This window comes from Bradysia coprophila (genome assembly GCF_014529535.1).
Source record: "Bradysia coprophila strain Holo2 chromosome IV unlocalized genomic scaffold, BU_Bcop_v1 contig_5, whole genome shotgun sequence".
Classification (NCBI taxonomy): Eukaryota; Metazoa; Arthropoda; class Insecta; order Diptera; family Sciaridae; genus Bradysia; species Bradysia coprophila.
The window spans coordinates 4,688,658-4,708,685 of NW_023503374.1; the positions used below are offsets into that span (position 1 = coordinate 4,688,658).

Genomic DNA, 20,028 nt, shown 5'->3' on the forward strand with positions numbered 1-20,028 from the left:
CCGGAAATCCACTCAGCTGGTCCATCTGATCATTTTATGGAAGAATTTTTTTTTCAAACTTTGATTTTGTGCTGCCGCCAGATCGATTTTTGAAAATTTCGTCGTTTTCGGTCCACGTCATATATATCGATTTTTTACGGTGGGCTCGGTGTACATAAAAAGTTGAGTCAACATGGTAATCTAATCTCCAGGCTTCACAGATTATTTTATAAAAAAGATCAAGTCTAAAAAATATTTTTTGAGTTCATGACTGATCGTCAAAGTTCCCCGATGGTGATTTTGAGACTTTAATCTCGCCACAAAATTTGATGAAAATGTGCAAAAATGTAAATTAAACTTTAAATATGCTAAATGGAACACGGTGAGTCAAATATAACATCTGATTTGAATTGGGACACCTAAATTTGATATTTATCCGACAAAAAGTTGTGTTTTTGGTACATGGAATATTGGTGGCGAAAGTCGAATTACCTCAAATCAATAATTTTTTAGCTTATAATGTATTCCCAGGTTCTGACAATGCGAAACCTTCAATTTTAAGCGTTTTCTAAGCTAATTTACGTACTGTTGACAAGTTCTAGAGCCAGTGGCTACGTCTCTTTACATTTTCAAATTTTGATGTATTTAATGTTGTAAATTAGCTTAGAAAACGCTTAAAATTGAAGGTTTCGCATTGTCAGAACCTGGGAATACATTTTAAGCTAAAAAATTATTGATTTGAGGTAATTCGACTTTCGCCACCAATATTCCATGTACCAAAAACACAACTTTTTGTCAGATAAATATCAAATTTAGGTGTCCCAATTCAAATCAGATGTTGTATTTGACTCACCGCAGTCCATTTAGCATATTTAAAGTTTAATTTACATTTTTGCACATTTTCATCAAATTTTGTGGCGAGATTAAAGTCTCAAAATCACCATCGGGGAACTTTGGCGATCAGTCATGAACTCAAAAAATATTTTTTAGACTTGATCTTTTTTATAAAATAATCTGTGAAGCCTGGAGATTAGATTACCATGTTGACTCAACTTTTTATGTACACTGAGCCCACCGTAAAAAATCGATATATGTGATGTGGACCGAAAACGACGAAATTTTCAAAAATCGATCTGGCGGCAGCACAAAATCAAAGTTTGAAATTTTGTTTTCTTCCATAAAATGATCAGATGGACCAGCTGAGTGGATTTCCGGCTGAGCCTTAAAAGAACTAACACATTTTGTAAAAACCGCTACACCCTATTAAAAATGCAGTTCTGCAGTGTGGTTTTAATATTTGAGATTTTTTTCGAAAAATATTTACATACAGCTGTAAGTATGTAACTATAATTGGTCATCTTACGGTTTCTCATCAACCAAAATCATTGCTTCATTTATTTTGTTTATGTGCATTATATTTGCTTGTAATTAGAAAAATTTGTGAGACAAATAGTATAAATCGAAAAGTCTGTAACATTGTCTTTTAAACGAATAAAACAATTAAATGGGCGACTTTTGGGGAAAACCATGAAACACATGTCGACTAAAATGTTGAAACTCTATCAATTTGTCTTTTACACGAAGTTTCCATCTGCTGTATTTTCCGAGTTATGGCTGACATAGCTCGCACTTAAAACGCCCATATCTCCAAAATAAGCGACTTTTTAGTGAAACCATGAAACACGCAATGACATAATAGTGGGATAGACAGGCCTTCTTTGTAAATATTTTGTTCAAGCGCTGAAGCAAAAGCAAATACGAAATATTCAGTAGTGTGTGTGAGTACCTTAAATTTATGGTACTTACGTATTTTCGTACATATTTTGAAATGTGGGCGCGAAGGAAATTTGCATTTTCACTCTTTCTTCGAAATTGGTTTAAAGCATTTCTTTCTTCTAAAATTAAATATTTATCGAACTGAAATTTATATTTCATGTAAACAATCTCTCACTGTCCCCAAAATTGAACTAGTTTTGTGATTTTCTCCTTTTCGATCGAATAATTTTTTAGTAGAAATCTTGACGATCGGAGAATTCAATCAGTTGGCTGAATTTATTTCACGTTCAGTAGTCACGCATAATAAAAGTGTCAGCATCGTCAGTATTAAAATTTCGGGACATTTCTTTTTAAAAATTAAAAAATGTGTTGGAAAATTGTGTAATTAGGTAGTGACCAGTTTGTGCGAAATTGATAGTTGCAGCTAATAAAAGAATTTTTGTTTAAAGTGGTTCAAGTTAATTTCGAAAAGTCTGCAACAGTTTCACCAAATTGTCAAAATTAAGTGGAATGTGTAAGTGTGTGTGTCTCAAATGTATATTACACAAAGTTTAATTTTGCTTCACGATTTCGTCTACGTAATTCCTGTCTATCCCACTATTATGTCATTGGAAACACGCATCGACTAGAATCTAAAACTCTATAACTTTGTCTTTTACACGATCAAATTTTTCAGTGTGAACGGACTTGCGTCATTGATAATATCCTCAGCGGTTGTCAGTGTAGTGTAATACAATAGTTTAGAACGAATCTCTTCGGAATAATATCACTCATTCTTCTTTGTGTTTCACAAAAATATTAACTCCGAATTTTAAATTGAGTTGGCTTACGGAAATGGTAATCTTCTTCGTTGCAAGTAAAATACCGAGAAAACAACATAATCTTATACTTTTAGCCTTGAAAATTCTCAAAATATTTAAAAATGCAATCTGCTTGTTATATAATTTTAATCAGCAATCATTAGACTTAATTGGCGATCTGTGAACTCTCCGCCAATGCAATGATGTAACTTTTTATGTCTTTGACTAAAACTGTAATAAAAACCGCGAGAGTGAAAATAGAAAAGAATCTGTAAAGTAGAGGGGTCATTCATACAAAAAGACAAATGTTTTACTTCCGTGCGCGATTTTTTTTAATAACTTTAAGTACCTGCACACAATGGGCCGGTTGGTGACCTCTGTACATGTTGTGACTTATGAGGGAAGCTATTTTTATCCTTTCCTTGGTGCTTGGTGAATAGCTCCAAAGAAATGACTTCGCGAAGAGTAAGTCCCATTTCTTAGAATTATACCTGTTGGTGAAGAACTATTACCGATAGTCGATAGTTATAATTAAACTTATCCCATCGTCATGCTTCATTTTTTTTCATGTTTTTTCCTGCAATACAGAAATCTACATACCGCCCGTATTACGATCCCTCATTACATTGCACGAGTGACGATCCCTTTTACTTACCCTCCACTCTAATTTTGATCGTACACAAACGCGATCTGAACGAACAGAAATACTTATTTGGATGGTGCTGGTGCATATAAGTTCCTTCTGATGAGCACACTCTGCCAGTAGCTTTTAATCCGCTGTTCTGCTACCAACGAACTAAACAATGAATCATTTAATATTACTTGTGCTATCAGTGAGTGTCATGGCGTTTACGTCTAATGCCTGCCAATTTGGAAGTGAGGCCATACAGACGGTCTACGATAGATTTGAGCTATTTAGAACAACGAAAGCATTCGATCCAACTGATCCAAAAGTTCCATTGCAACAATATTCGTTCCTGCATTCCTACAAGGATGATGGGGAAATGAGATTAGCGTAAGTTTGTTGTGTACTTTTGATATAATATTATCAGAAGGTCAGTAGTTTTCCACGATTACGGTTAGGTTATTTCATGTGTTTGCAGTGTGGAAATCAGCGGTGTCTATATTGTGGAATATTTTATATTCGATGGCGATAATAAACTCCAAACTAAAAATGGGCAATATAAAGTCAAGGGCGGTGCGAATCTAAATTATAAGCGTGACGAGAACGGTGAATTTTCATTTGATGATTCATTGAATCAAAAGAAATTTAAATCTTCAATCCGAAGCATCGATGCTGAGCTACCGAGTGATTGTAAGTTATAGTGCACAAAATTAGAAATTTGTTCGAGTTCCTACGAAGTTCGCAGTTTGCATTTTTCTGGTCGAATTTTTTTATTTTGAAATTCCTTTCAGTCGAGGAGGGTTACAAACAAATTTTGGTTGATTTGAATGCAATAAGAAAGAAAATGTTTGACTTTAAAAATAGTCTGAGCAAGGAAGATCTCGAGCTTGTTGAGTCCTTTGAGTTAACTCCATCTCCGAATGGTGACGGATTCACTGCTAAGTGAGTGTTTAGCACTTAAGGTTCATTAAGGATACCGAATATTAAAGTGCAACTTCCTCAGATATCAAGAAAAAGATGGGCTAGGTGTAACCGCTTCTAAGTACAATGGAAGCAATGACATTTTTGGACTATTTATGTGCGAGAATAACGACCAGAAATACAATATTGTAGATGGCAAGGTTGTTGCTGATGGGGAACCATTCGTCCCATTAAATCGTTTTTATGTGCAATTAATTAAGCCGATCCCGATCAAGCAAGTGGAACAGCAGTAAATTTGATGCCGAAATTCACGGTGGTACTGAAATTTTCAATGCGGCTATGATGTGATGTTATGAGTTATACTTTCAATTTTCCAATAAAGTTTTTAAAATGACAATTAGAAAAAACTTTGCTGTCAAAGGTATGAACGGTAAGTAAATATTGCAAGATATGGCACATCCAGTAAGATTGTACATTGTCTGGTTTACATTACTCTGCCGTGAGTATCGACATTCGGTATAAATAAACCCTAAGATTTTGCTGTAAAATACGAAAAATGAATTTCTGCAATACCCTCTCACGTTGCATTTTTAACACCTTAATAAATGTAGTTAGGTTGCTAGAGAGGGTATTGTTTTCTGTGTTATTACTGACGAAGAACGCCTAAAACATACATAAAGGGAAATGTCCTTAAATGATCAATTACAGTACGTATAATATTGGAATTGCATAGAATCAACACTCTAAATCAACATGACATTGTCTACCCAACTCTTTAAATCTTGTGCTCTTTAATTTATATTTGTGTAAAAAGACACAGACGAAATTAGCAGTTTTTCTTAATAGTCCAGGCCTTGTGTCCTTGTGTCCTCGGAGGATCCGACTAAAAAAAGTTCTTTAATTTAAGATTTAAGATTAACTGTTAAATGTTAAATGTCACGTTGCTTGGCCTTCACACGGTCATTTCATTATTTTGCATCTAGTCATATATGTATTACATAAGCTTGTACCACCGGTTCAAAGTAAAAAAAAGACTCAGCCAAAAAAATCTTAAGTTATTCCCATAAAACACAAAACAAGACAATAAATTTAAAACTGTCAACAAGTGAATTTTCAATCTAGAATGTTTTGATAGGATACACTCAACTCTTAGGATGAATTGTTTAGAATAGAGTGAAACAATCGGTTCTCAAATCAATGCTATATTGAAGGAAAATACTGTACATCAACCTTACCTGTCGAAAATAATTTGAAATCAGTAAAAATAACAGATTCGATAGTTTACACCACGGCAGAGTAAAATAAACCAGGCCGTAGCGGTTCATTTTGAAAACGTCAAACGGGACCTAATACGCCTAATACACTGTATGAAAATGAATTCATTTATTTATTTGCCTGATTTATTTTACTCCATCGTGTTTACACTGGTGGTATTCTTGATGTGTGAAAAATTATGCGAACTTTTGTTTCTCGGGAGGAGTGCCTCTGACATAAGAATATTTTCTATAAGACTCGAGCAAAGGAAGGTAGACTATGCTAATTAAATGCTAATTTTTATGGCATACAAAAACAATCTGATAAAAGAAATGAAAAAAGTGGAAGTTGCATAAATGGTTTGTGTGATGAACTTTTGCTGTCAGTATCAAATAATCTGTTGTTCAGTTTTGAACCATGTATTTTTCTTTTGTTCTACTTGTCTTATCAGTGAGCTCCTTGGCTTATTTGACTAATGCATGCCAATTTGGAAGCGAGTCCATACAGGAAGTCTACGATAGATTTGAATTATTCAGAAAAACTAAAGCGTTCGATCCAACTGATCCAAACGTTCCATTGAAACAATATCAATTTTACAATGACAATGGCATTAAGAGATTAGCGTAAGTTTCACATGCAAAATGATTTCTTATTGTTGTCCATGATTACGTGCTGTTTTTTTTTTAACGTGTGTCTAGTTTGGAGGTCAACGGTGTTTATATGTCGGAAAATTCTGAAACTGACGGCAATCATAAAATTCAAACGAAAGATGGACAATATCGTGTCAATAATGGCGTGATACTCAATTATAAGCGTGACGAGGATGGTGAATTTTCATTTGAGGATTGGTCGAATCAAAAGAAGTTTAAGTCTTCACTTCGAAGCATCGATGCTGAGCTGCCAAGTGATTGTAAGTCTAACTTCCATGAAGTGACGTTAACCATCGCTTGGTGAAATTTCTTTGACCTCCGCTTCAATTATATTTCAGTCGAGGAGGATTACAAACAAGTTTTGGTTGATTTGAATGCAATGAGAAAGAAAATGTTTGACTTTCAAAATGGCCTGAGCAAGGAAGACCTCGAACGTGTTCGGTTATTTGAATTTACTCCATTTTCGACTCGTGATGGATTCTCTGCGCAGTGAGTATTCAAATACTTATAAGACAACCGATTAGTAAAATGTAACTTCCTCAGATATATCGACAAGGATGGAGGAAATCTATCGGTTTTTAAGCAGGATGAAAGTGATCCCATTTCTGGGCGACTCTCGTGTGAGTATAAGCACCAGAAATTCAACATTGTAGATGGCAAAGTTGTTGCCGATGGAGAACCATTCGTTCCAGTGTACCATTAAATTGATTGTGTTTGCAATGAGTTAATGCAAATTTCTTCATTCGTCATTGGATCAATAAAAAATCTTAAAAACAAAAATTGAAATCGCTTTTTTAGCTGACCCGAGTGCAGGGACTATTATACAGAAGCAACACTTAGCGGCCGTACTAATTACATATACGGGTAGGAAATTATTAAGAATCGACAGTCCAATTCATTGCAATATGATGCCATTTCGACGTGATTTCACATACACATTCCTTACATGCAAAGCAGCTCTTAAATAAAAGTAGCAGGGCCCGGTTTTTTAACGTTACGCCTGTGCAACGGACTACATGCAAAATGCGACACTAGAACTCACCCACAGAGCGAGGCTGTTAGACTAAAAATTATCCTTAAGCATAGGGTGAACGATTGAAAGACATCACTTAACATAGCAGATGCTCTTCCCTTTTCCAAACGGATCACGTAAAATGAATTTAATTTAATGAAGCAAAGACGCTGTTTCGATCTAGTGAGTCAGTGGCGGCTAGCGTGGTCTAGCCATCATCAGCTGTTTTAACTGGGGTCTTCCCAAGACAGCAATACACTTTCAGGTGAACAAGTTTCGAAAGTTTACAAGAACAAGTTCATCTTCTGATGGAAAATCGGGAAATGTAGCGGAAGACTGCTGTGAAAACACCCAAGCGCAGCAAAAAAAACACAAGAAAAAATTCATTCAAACAGTATCAACAAACAAATAAACAAAACAAACGAACCCAACAAAACTAAACTCACACCAAATTTCGGATCTTTCTTCCCATGCATTGAGGCCAAGTCACATATCATCCCATTCATTAGGACTTTTCTCGTTCTTTTCGTACTCCAAGCACCAAATTTTGCTTTTTTTTTCTCGCATGACTTTAAATTGTCTTTCCGTCGAATGGCCAACCCCTTTACTCGATTAAAATCCTGTGTAGAATCAAAGCGTTGCGTCCTAGTACAGGACGTTTGGAATAACTGAAAATAAAATTCTTCCATTTTACCAAAATCCTATGTAGATCAGATCGGTAATGAGGAATCTCGCGCCGGCGTGATTCACAATGATAAACAAAGTGACATGTTCCTTATACAAAATGTGTCATTTTGTGTATCATTGTGAATTACGCCGGCGCGAGATTCCTAGCAGCCATCAGATCCTATTTTAATCGTATCCGACCAATATTTCAGACTAACAGCTCTTTGTAATCTTTTTAAAATTTATTGAGCCAAACCTTATCTTCTCTTCATTAGAAATTTACAGTTGAAGATAAGAAGTTCTTTAACATAGTGTTCAATACCAATATAAAAAGGTCACACACTCGTCTTTCCGGAAATTTCGCCTTCAGACAGTCATTTCATTTATTTCTGCGTATTGCATCATTTAAGCTTGCAGCACCGGTATCTCTTGCTGTCTGTGAAAGACTAGTTTTAAAAAATTTCGCGAACTTTTTGTTTCTCGAAAGGACGGTCCAATACCCTCTCTAGCAACCAAACTTCGTTTTGACGCAGTCAAAATACCACCTTATTTTGACAAATGTGCCACTGACTTTTTCTTGTAATAGAGTTGCCGTGCCGCGCTCCTTTATTAAGCAATATTGGCGTCACTCGAACAAGACAAACTTTAAACTTTATTTCATTTTTGCACACCAAAATAACGGAGCAACACAAAAAAAACACGTCACAATCACAAATTATTCATTTTCGAACACCGAGATGGTTAATCAAGACGTAATATTTTCAACACAAAAAATTAAATAGCTGCTCATACTTCATTTAATTTATTTTTAAAAGTGTAAAATTTTCTATGACAGAATACACTGTAAAGTTTTACCACCTTAATTTTCCTAGTTTGGTTGCTAGAGAGGGTATTGGACGGTCTATATCGTACGAATATATTTTAGAAGACACGAGATAAACTGATATGCTAATTTGGACGGCATATAAATTCAATCTGGTAAAAGAAACCTACGAAAAAAATTGGAAATTGTGCATAAAAATGTTCCGTGATGAGCTCTTGCTGTTAGTATCAAACTGTCGCTCTGTTCTAAACCATGGGTTATTATTTAGCTCTGCTTGTTTTATCAGTGAGTACTCTGGCGCATTTCACTAACGCATGTCAATTTGGAAGCGAGGCCATACAGGAAGTCTATGATCGATTTGAAATATTCAGAAAAACGAAAGCATTCGATCCAACTGATCCGAAAGTTCCATTAAAACAATATCAATTTTACAATGACAACGGCAATAGGAGATTAGCGTAAGTTTCGCATGAAAATGATTTCTTGTTGTTGGTATGTAGTCAGAAATCCTAAGTTGACGGTCATATCATGTTGGATGTTTCATGTGTCTCTAGTTTTGAAGTCAACGGAGTTTATATGTCGGAACATTATACCATCGACGGCGATAATAAAATTCAAACGAAAAATGGACAGTATCGTATCGATGACGGTGTGATTCTCAATTATAAGCGTGACGAGAACGGTGAATTTTCATTTGATGACTGGTCGAAACATAAGAAATTCCAATCATCACTACGGAGCATCGATGCTGAGCTACCAAGTGATTGTAAGTTTAAGCCCACAAAATTGGAAATCGACTTTTTCGAATTTCCTTTCAGTCGAGGAGGATTACAAACAAGTTATGGTTGACTTAAACGCAATGAGAAAGAAAATGTTCGACTTTCAAAAAGGACTTAGCCAAAAAGACGTCGAACGCGTTCAGTTGTTTGAGGTTTCTACACTTTCGAACGGTGGATTCTATACGCAGTGAGTAATTGGAAAAAATTCTATTGTAAAAGAAAGACTAGAATATCGTAACGTCGTCAGATATATCGACAATGATGGGGGAAGTTTAACCGTTTACAAGCAGAATGAAAGCGACTCCATTTCTGGGCGACTCTCGTGTCATTATATGGACCAGAAATACAAAATTGTGGATGGGAAGGTTGTTGCCGATGGGGAACCCTTCGTTCCAGTAGTGTTAGATTGAATAACGTCGGTTCTACTTTTTATGAGTGCATTCAATTAATCAATACATTTTTTAAATTGCAACACTGAATTTGTGTATTACATTTACTTAGTTGGACAGTGTGTTTTCTTTCTGACCTGACTTCCCCCTTGACCCAATGACCTTACAAACTTGGATGTTTGGCTTAATTTGATAATTAAATGCATGTCAACAAAGCCAAATACACCTGTTTTTGACTAAGATGTTACTAACGAATTCACGATAGTATTTTTTTCACCTAAAAAATGTAAAAACATAGCTAACGCCGACCCGTACGAAACACCTATTCGTATCAAAAGCCTTTATTGTGAAACTCTTCATTTCACTTACTTACATTTTCTTTTCTGCTGAAAAACTATTGTCCCTTTAAAATCACTTGCATTATCCACTCTTTGCCTTGCTATCATCAACAAATAAATTGCTGGAGGCAATATAGACAGCCCCGTACGAAGTCAAATTTCATAAATTCCCATTTAAACAGCTATATACCGCTATGTTTACCTATATTTCACTATAAATAAACATTCCACAAATGAATTTGCTATTATATAGCTCTACATGCCTGTATATTGCTCAATATAGCTGTATATAGATAGACAAAAACCTCTTAGAAGGGGAAGGCTGACGCAAGTCCTTTACTTACAAAAGTATTGATATCAGAAAGGGTGACGCTCAAGGCTCCGATACGCAAAAATGTAACTTTAACACTAATTCTTTGTTGAGCCTTGAGCGTCACCCTTTCTGATATCAATATTTTTGTAAGTAAAGGACTTGGGTCAACCTTCCTCTTCTAAGAGGTTTTTGTCTGATATCAGTACTTTTGTAAGTTTTAAGGTTAAAGCGCCAGTTATAACATATCAAAACCACATTTGAAACAGAAAAATCCAACTACCCGACAATTTTCATATTTGCTTCTAAAACACTGAGACTTTGTGGAAGACACCAACCTTAAAATTGAAACACTTTTCCAGTTTTGGTCATTTTAAATGACTCATTTCGCCCGTATTCTACTTCCAAAATTCTGAGACTTTGCTGAAGACACCAATTCTCCATCTGCCAATGGCAGATTCTGCCATACATTTCCAAAAAAGGCTAAAAACATAAAATTGAAACACTTTTCCAGTTTTGTTCATTTTGCCCGTTTTCTACTCTCAAAACTCTAAGACTTTACCAAAGAAACCAACCATCCATCTGCCACACTTCCCGACATAAGTCTAAAAACTGATAGTGATCAAATTTTTCCAGTTTTTGTACATACTGCCCGTATTCTACTCCGAAAACTCTAAGACTTTGCCAAAGAAACCAACCATCCATCTGCCACACTTCCCGAAATAAGTCTAAGAACTGATAGTGATCAAATTTTTCCAGTTTTTGTTTATACTGCCCTATTCTACTCTCAAAACTCTAAGACTTTGCCGAAGAAACCAACCTTCCATCTGCCACAGTTCTCCAGATAAATCTAAAAACTGATAGTGACCAAATTTTTCCAGTTTTTGCACATAAGGCCATATTCTACTCCCAAAACTCTGAGAGTTTGCCGAAGAAACGAACGTTCTATCTGTCATAGAGATCCTGAGATAAATCTAAAAACTGATAGTGACCAAATTTTTGCACATACGGCCATTTTCTACTCCAAAACTGAAAGTAAAAAACATTCCAGTTTCATCTACAAACAGCCTACATATCATAACATATCGAGAAACACATGCAAATACTTACACACACATATAAAACGTTAATTTTATATCATGGCCCTACGTTAGTGAAGGGCCGTGACGCAAGTCCGTTCACACTGAAAAATTTGACAAAAAAAAAATTCCGCAGGACTGACTTTTCCCTCTTTGCTCCTACTACCCCCAAAGTATTTTATTCGTAATCTGGGCGTCCATACGAGTTCAACGAGCTATCACACGCCTCATAAGGTTAAAATTTGGCCGAGATATTAAATTTCAAAACTTGGAAATTTACAGAAATTTGTATGAAGAAATTCATTTTCATACATTTTGAAATTGATGAATTTTGCCAACCTTTGTCACTCTGTCACTCTGTCTTTTTGTCACTTTGTCACTTTGTGTATGTTAAGGACGTAATTCTAAGAAACCAATTTGAAGGAATTTTTATAAAAGCTTATAATTTCGGAGTTATGAGCGTGTTAAGCTATTGAGCTATGGAACCTATAACTCGGAAAATATGGCAGATATAAAGTTCTTTTAAAAGACAAATTTATAGAGTTTCAGATTTCATTCGACACGTGTTTCATGGTTTTCCTAAAAAGTCGTCTATTTGGGAGCTATGAGCGTTTTAAGTGCGAACTATGTCAGCCATAACTCGGAAAATACGGCATGTGGAAACTTCGTGTAAAAGAAAAAGTTATAGAGTTTTAGATTCTAGTCGATGCGTGTTTCATGGTTTCCCTAAAAAGTCGCTTATTTTGGAGATATGGGCGTTTTAAGTGCGAGCTATGTCAGCCATAACTCGGAAAATACTGCAGATAGAAAGTTCGTTTAAAAGACAAATTGATAGAGTTTCACATTCTAGTCGACATGTGTTTCATGGTTTTCCCCAAAAGTTGCCCATTTAATTGTTTTATTCGTTTAAAAGACAATGTTACAGACTTTTCGATTTATACTATTTGTCTCACAAATTTTTCTAATTACAAACAAATATAATGCACATAAACAAAATAAATGAAGCAATGATTTTGGTTGATGAGAAACCGTAAGATGACCAATTATAGTTACATACTTACAGCTGTATGTAAATATTTTTCGAAAAAAATCTCAAATATTAAAACCACACTGCAGAACTGCATTTTTAAGTCTGCCCATTTAAACCAATCTCTAAACTATCTTTCATTTAAATTGCTAAAAGCAATACTGAAAGTCCCGCACGAAGTACCCACGCACTATATAGTAAAACACTATACAAACAGCTATACACAGTTATATTGTTGACCTATATCATGGACCTACGTTAGTGAAGGGCCGTGACGCAAGTCCGTTCACACTGAAAAATTTGACAAAAAAAAAATTCCGCAGGACTGAGGACCATATATACACGAACTTTTTGACTTTTCCCCCTTTGCTCCTACTACCCCTAAAGTATTTTATTCGTAATCTGGGCGTCCATACGAGTTCAACGAGCTATCACACGCCTCATAAGGTTAAAATTTGGCCGAGATATTAAATTTCAAAACTTGGAAATTTGCAGAAATTTGTATGAAGAAATTCATTTTCATACATTTTGAAATTGATGAATTTTACCAACCTTTGTCACTCTGTCACTTTGTCACTCTGTTAACCGAAACTTTTGAATTTACCGGCGGATTTGGCTGAAATTTTCAGGGTATGTTAAGGACATAATTCTAAGAAACTAATTTGAAGGAATTTTTATAAAAGCTTATAATTTCGGAGTTATGAGCGTGTTAAGCTATTGAGCTATGGAACCTATAACTCGGAAAATATGGCAGATAGAAAGTTCGTTTAAAAGACAAATTTATAGAGTTTCAGATTTCATTCGACACGTGTTTCATGGTTTTCCTAAAAAGTCGTCTATTTGGGAGCTATGAGTGTTTTAAGTGCGAGCTATGTCAGCCATAACTCGGAAAATACTGCGGATAGAAAGTTCGTGTAAAAGACAAAGTTATAGAGTTTTAGATTCTAGTCGATACGTGTTTCATGGTTTTCCTAAAAAGTCTTCTATTTGGGAGCTATGAGCGTTTTAAGTGCGAACTATGTCATCCATAACTCGGAAAATACGGCAGGTGGAAACTTCGTGTAAAAGACAAAGTTATAGAGTTTTAGATTCTAGTCGATGCGTGTTTCATGGTTTCCCTAAAAAGTCGCTTATTTTGGAGATATGGGCGTTTTAAGTGCGAGCTATGTCAGCCATAACTCGGAAAATACAGCAGATGGAAACTTCGTGTAAAAGACAAAGTTATAGAGTTTTAGATTCTAGTCGATGCGTGTTTCATGGTTTCCCTAAAAAGTCGTCTATTTGGAAGCTATGAGCGTTTTAAGTGCGAGCTATGTCAGCCACAACTCGGAAAATACAGCAGATAGAAACTTCGTGTAAAAGACAAAGTTATAGAGTTTTAGATTCTAGTCGATACGTGTTTCATGGTTTTCCTAAAAAGTCTTCTATTTGGGAGCTATGAGCGTTTTAAGTGCGAACTATGTCATCCATAACTCGGAAAATACGGCAGGTGGAAAGTTCGTGTAAAAGACAAAGTTATAGAGTTTTAGATTCTAGTCGATGCGTGTTTCATGGTTTCCCTAAAAAGTCGTCTATTTGGAAGCTATGAGCGTTTTAAGTGCGAGCTATGTCAGCCACAACTCGGAAAATACAGCAGATGGAAACTTCGTGTAAAAGACAAAGTTATAGAGTTTTAGATTCTAGTCGATGCGTGTTTCATGGTTTCCCTAAAAAGTCGTCTATTTGGGAGCTATTAGCGTTTTAAGTGCGAACTATGTCATCCATAACTCGGAAAATACGGCAGGTGGAAACTTCGTGTAAAAGACAAAGTTATAGAGTTTTAGATTATAGTCGATGCTTGTTTCATGGTTTCCCTAAAAAGTCGTCTATTTGGGAGCTATTAGCGTTTTAAGTGCGAGCTATGTCAGCCACAACTCGGAAAATACAGCAGATAGAAACTTCGTGTAAAAGACAAAGTTATAGAGTTTTAGATTCTAGTCGATACGTGTTTCATGGTTTTCCTAAAAAGTCTTCTATTTGGGAGCTATGAGCGTTTTAAGTGCGAACTATGTCATCCATAACTCGGAAAATACGGCAGGTGGAAAGTTCGTGTAAAAGACAAAGTTATAGAGTTTTAGATTCTAGTCGATGCGTGTTTCATGGTTTCCCTAAAAAGTCGTCTATTTGGAAGCTATGAGCGTTTTAAGTGCGAGCTATGTCAGCCACAACTCGGAAAATACAGCAGATGGAAACTTCGTGTAAAAGACAAAGTTATAGAGTTTTAGATTCTAGTCGATGCGTGTTTCATGGTTTCCCTAAAAAGTCGTCTATTTGGAAGCTATGAGCGTTTTAAGTGCGAGCTATGTCAGCCACAACTCGGAAAATACAGCAGATAGAAACTTCGTGTAAAAGACAAAGTTATAGAGTTTTAGATTCTAGTCGATACGTGTTTCATGGTTTTCCTAAAAAGTCTTCTATTTGGGAGCTATGAGCGTTTTAAGTGCGAACTATGTCATCCATAACTCGGAAAATACGGCAGGTGGAAAGTTCGTGTAAAAGACAAAGTTATAGAGTTTTAGATTCTAGTCGATGCGTGTTTCATGGTTTCCCTAAAAAGTCGTCTATTTGGAAGCTATGAGCGTTTTAAGTGCGAGCTATGTCAGCCACAACTCGGAAAATACAGCAGATGGAAACTTCGTGTAAAAGACAAAGTTATAGAGTTTTAGATTCTAGTCGATGCGTGTTTCATGGTTTCCCTAAAAAGTCGTCTATTTGGGAGCTATTAGCGTTTTAAGTGCGAACTATGTCATCCATAACTCGGAAAATACGGCAGGTGGAAACTTCGTGTAAAAGACAAAGTTATAGAGTTTTAGATTATAGTCGATGCTTGTTTCATGGTTTCCCTAAAAAGTCGTCTATTTGGGAGCTATTAGCGTTTTAAGTGCGAGCTATGTCAGCCACAACTCGGAAAATACAGCAGATAGAAACTTCGTGTAAAAGACAAAGTTATAGAGTTTTAGATTCTAGTCGATACGTGTTTCATGGTTTTCCTAAAAAGTCTTCTATTTGGGAGCTATGAGCGTTTTAAGTGCGAACTATGTCATCCATAACTCGGAAAATACGGCAGGTGGAAAGTTCGTGTAAAAGACAAAGTTATAGAGTTTTAGATTCTAGTCGATGCGTGTTTCATGGTTTCCCTAAAAAGTCGTCTATTTGGAAGCTATGAGCGTTTTAAGTGCGAGCTATGTCAGCCACAACTCGGAAAATACAGCAGATGGAAACTTCGTGTAAAAGACAAAGTTATAGAGTTTTAGATTCTAGTCGATGCGTGTTTCATGGTTTCCCTAAAAAGTCGTCTATTTGGAAGCTATGAGCGTTTTAAGTGCGAGCTATGTCAGCCACAACTCGGAAAATACAGCAGATAGAAACTTCGTGTAAAAGACAAAGTTATAGAGTTTTAGATTCTAGTCGATACGTGTTTCATGGTTTTCCTAAAAAGTCTTCTATTTGGGAGCTATGAGCGTTTTAAGTGCGAACTATGTCATCCATAACTCGGAAAATACGGCAGGTGGAAAGTTCGTGTAAAAGACAAAGTTATAGAGTTTTAGATTCTAGTCGATGCGTGTTTCATGGTTTCCCTAAAAAGTCGTCTATTTGGAAGCTATGAGCGTTTTAAGTGCGAGCTATGTCAGCCACAACTCGGAAAATACAGCAGATGGAAACTTCGTGTAAAAGACAAAGTTATAGAGTTTTAGATTCTAGTCGATGCGTGTTTCATGGTTTCCCTAAAAAGTCGTCTATTTGGGAGCTATTAGCGTTTTAAGTGCGAACTATGTCATCCATAACTCGGAAAATACGGCAGGTGGAAACTTCGTGTAAAAGACAAAGTTATAGAGTTTTAGATTCTAGTCGATGCGTGTTTCATGGTTTCCCTAAAAAGTCGTCTATTTGGGAGCTATTAGCGTTTTAAGTGCGAGCTATGTCAGCCACAACTCGGAAAATACAGCAGATGGAAACTTCGTGTAAAAGACAAAGTTATAGAGTTTTAGATTATAGTCGATGCTTGTTTCATGGTTTCCCTAAAAAGTCGCTTATTTTGGAGATATGGGCGTTTTAAGTGCGAGCTATGTCAGCCATAACTCGGAAAATACTGCAGATAGAAAGTTCGTTTAAAAGACAAATTGATAGAGTTTTACATTCTAGTCGACACGTGTTTCATGGTTTTCTTAAAAAGTCGCTTATTTGGGAGCTATGAGCGTTTTAAGTGCCTCAAATTTTCGATTTTGGTCAAATTTTCGAAATTCGTGAATTTTTCGATTTTAGACTTTTCGATTTTCATCAAATTTTTGAATTCCGTAAAATTTTCGATTTTCGTCAAATGAAAGCTGGAAGGTTGAGATCAAAGAAAAAGTCATACAGTTTTCTAAGAAGAATATTTTCGTTCAAACTGCATATAGTATAATTGTCTATTATCTTCGACCCAATTCTAAAAAATCACAACTTACAAAGGAGCTGATATCGCCCAAAACCACTTGCAGTGGAGGTGTGACGCAAGTCCTGTTATCCACTTACAAAAGAACTGATATCGGTGTAGGTGACGCTTACAGATTCTACACGCAAAAAGATATGCGTCACAAATGGCAGCTGATGAGCAAAGTACGCGAAAGTTTTATCAACAAAAATCTTACCAGAAAAATTTTAGGAAGAAAATTATAATAAAAAAGTTTGCGTCACAAGTGGCAGATGTTGAGGAAGGAAAATTTTTATAATTGTGAAATATATTCCTTTAATGAATGGAATTCAAACGGAAGAAAGCCGAATCATCTGCCACTTTTTGACGCAAACTTTTTTATTATAATTTTCTTCCTAAAATTTTTCAGGTAAGATTTTTGTTGATAAAACTTTCGCGTACTTTGCTCATCAGCTGCCATTTGTGACGCATATCTTTTTGCGTGTAGAATCTGTAAGCGTCACCTACACCGATATCAGTTCTTTTGTAAGTGGATAACAGGACTTGCGTCACACCTCCACTGCAAGTGGTTTTGGGCGATTTTAATATATGGGGCTTGTATGGGAACTTTCGAAAGCCCTAGCTCCTAAACGAGATCATGTCGACCCAAATTTAGTCTTAGAATCATGCCCAGAAACTAATCCCAAAATTTCAGCAAAATCGTAGGCGCCGCTCTCGAGATAGATTCCACAAGCAAGCAAGCAAACAAACAAACAAGCAAAGGTTGGTAAAATTCATCATTTCAGAATGGGTCAAATATGACCTTTCCCATAGAAAAATCTAGACTTTGAAATGCAATATCTCGGCCAATTTTGAACATTATGAGACGTGCGATAGCTCGTTGAACTCGTATTGACGCTCAGAAGACGATTAACATACTTTAAGAGTCGTGGGAGCCAAGGGGAAAAAGTCAAAAAGTTGCTGTATATATGTTCCTTAGTCCCTAAAAATTTTTTTTTAATTTTTTGTAGTGTGCACTCGCGTCACGCCTGCTTACTAACGTGCAGGCATGATATATAGAAGTCCACATATGGGATTCCTAAAACCCCCACACATAACCAATTACTTCTCTGTTAACAGAAACTCTCTAAGTACCATTTTTCCCAAGATATTTCAATTTGACTAAAATCCAATATGGCCGCCGGGAGCCATTTTGTTAGGAGACCGCAAATTTTACCGACGCTTTACATTCGTTAATACCTTTCAAACAAAAAAACTGTACGGCCGAGTAGCCAGATAAGAGCTCACTCCAAGAGACCTAGCTCACGCTCCGGTGAACATAATTTCATAAACTTTTTTTTTCCTGATTGGTACGGTCAATACCTATCTAATAAAGCTAAAACAGACGAAATATGTTCAAATGTGGCCGACCTACAAGCAAAAACTGCTTGCCGCCCTGTGCCTGTTTAACTCACGAGTCGGTCATCCGATTTCCATAAACTTTTTTTTTGTCGATCGGTATTGTAAATACCTTTTATTTGACGTATCACTTACAAGTGTAACGTTTAAATGTCCGGAGATATCTTCGAAAAACGTAAAGCACTTATTGGGCCCCAGCTCGGGAGGGGTCGATCCAAAATCACTTATCTTCGAACTTAGCCTGTCTTTTGACATTACCAAACGGGAAAAAAAAAAGAATTTTCAAAATCGGATGCGTTTTACTCAAGTTATCGTGCAGACAGACGGACAGACGGACATTTTTTTTTTCACTGATTTGGCATCTCTAGACAACCACAATAGGTTTCCCCTTACTCAGGGAGTCCAATTCGACGTGTTACAAACGTATGCGTAAACCTATAAGACCCCAGTACTTCGTACGGGTCTAAAAATGAAAGTGGTCGACGAACCGGTCGAAATTTCTTCGGAGTACTAACTGACATTTTAGAAATTGCCATATATCTTACAGCCAATAGTCCCTACAGCACAAGTTTTTATATTTTTAGGAACTAGGGAGTCTTTGCCTTCCAATGGAACCCTCAACTGCTGATGCGCGCATGCGTCACTGGTCAGAGAAACATTTTTATCAATACAGTCACTGAAGCCAGTACAGTCAACAGTTCGACGTATTTGATGTCTTGTGCGATCGGCTTAGTCTAGCACTACAATCCCCTAAAATTTGAACGAAGTCGACCCCTTATTACCCGAAAAAATTTACAGCTGAAAGCCACCGATAATTGCAACAGCTCTAGCACGAAAACGACAATTCCGCGAGAGGCGAGATGTACCTCGTCGAACTCGTAATGAAGCAATGATTCGATATGTACCATACTCTTCAAAAATCCGGATACGTTGAATTTATTCTCCATACAAATTGTTCGAAGAATTCGCGATATGACTCTTAACAAAACATGTCTAAATTGTCAAAATATGTGTTTCACACGCTTTCGTAAGTCTCTTAACCTTGTCTTAACCTGTTGCTTCAGAACCTTGAATAAGTTAACCATTACGCCATTGAGTTATATGTACCTGGAAGCACCCCACTTCAAGCATGAGCACGGCAGAGTAAAATAAACCAGGCAGTAGCGGTTCATTTTCGAAACGTCAAATAAAGGACCTAGTACAATGTATGAAAATGAACTCAAATGAACACTGACATAAATTGAAAGTTTTTATTCGCCAAAAATATAGGGCTACTATCATAGTAGTACTATGCCTGGATGGTTAACTTTACTCTGTCGTGGCGTGAGTGATCATAGTGGTCATCTGCAGAAAGTACTCTATTTTACATGAAAATTAAAGTGTTTTACGTTTGTATGATACACTGTCCAGTTTTAATACTCTATTTAGAGTACCACAAATGCTTGAAGTCATCCCGTTTTTTGTTATATACACGCTAAACTCGGTGGAATGAAATTCTTATATTTTTCCACGCGAGTTAAGGTTAAAATTCTGACAGGTGAGCCATCCATTTTCTGTCAAAATTGTCATAATAAAAAGAGAAAAATGTAAAACATGAAAAACTTGACTTTGTTATCATTTTGGTGGACTCACCGATCCAAAACCTAACGGCTAACTTCTTTTGAATTTGGATTCGATGTTTTCTTTTTCTGAAAACAAGTGCCATCTGTTGGAAAACCGCACAACTCATAAAACAATTCGGATTGACATTTC

At 36.2% G+C, this 20,028-nt stretch overlaps 3 protein-coding genes across 3 annotated transcripts; all 3 read left to right on the top strand.

Moving 5' to 3' along the window:
• Nucleotides 1–3,283: 3,283 nt before the first annotated feature.
• LOC119071791 lies at nt 3,284–4,492 on the top strand. The gene is made up of 4 exons (XM_037176856.1): nt 3,284–3,570; nt 3,659–3,870; nt 3,972–4,122; nt 4,184–4,492. Exons 1-4 carry the CDS (start codon nt 3,359–3,361, stop codon nt 4,392–4,394), a joined length of 786 nt encoding a protein of 261 aa, XP_037032751.1. The 5' UTR covers nt 3,284–3,358; the 3' UTR covers nt 4,395–4,492.
• Nucleotides 4,493–5,743: 1,251 nt separating this feature from the next.
• On the top strand, nt 5,744–6,791 carry LOC119071795. The gene is made up of 4 exons (XM_037176860.1): nt 5,744–5,978; nt 6,054–6,265; nt 6,344–6,494; nt 6,549–6,791. Exons 1-4 carry the CDS (start codon nt 5,773–5,775, stop codon nt 6,706–6,708), a joined length of 729 nt encoding a protein of 242 aa, XP_037032755.1. The 5' UTR covers nt 5,744–5,772; the 3' UTR covers nt 6,709–6,791.
• A 1,918-nt stretch (nt 6,792–8,709) lies between these two features.
• On the top strand, nt 8,710–9,762 carry LOC119071800. Its single transcript, XM_037176866.1, has 4 exons — nt 8,710–8,964; nt 9,061–9,272; nt 9,325–9,472; nt 9,533–9,762. Exons 1-4 carry the CDS (start codon nt 8,759–8,761, stop codon nt 9,693–9,695), a joined length of 729 nt encoding a protein of 242 aa, XP_037032761.1. The 5' UTR covers nt 8,710–8,758; the 3' UTR covers nt 9,696–9,762.
• Nucleotides 9,763–20,028: the final 10,266 nt, after the last annotated feature.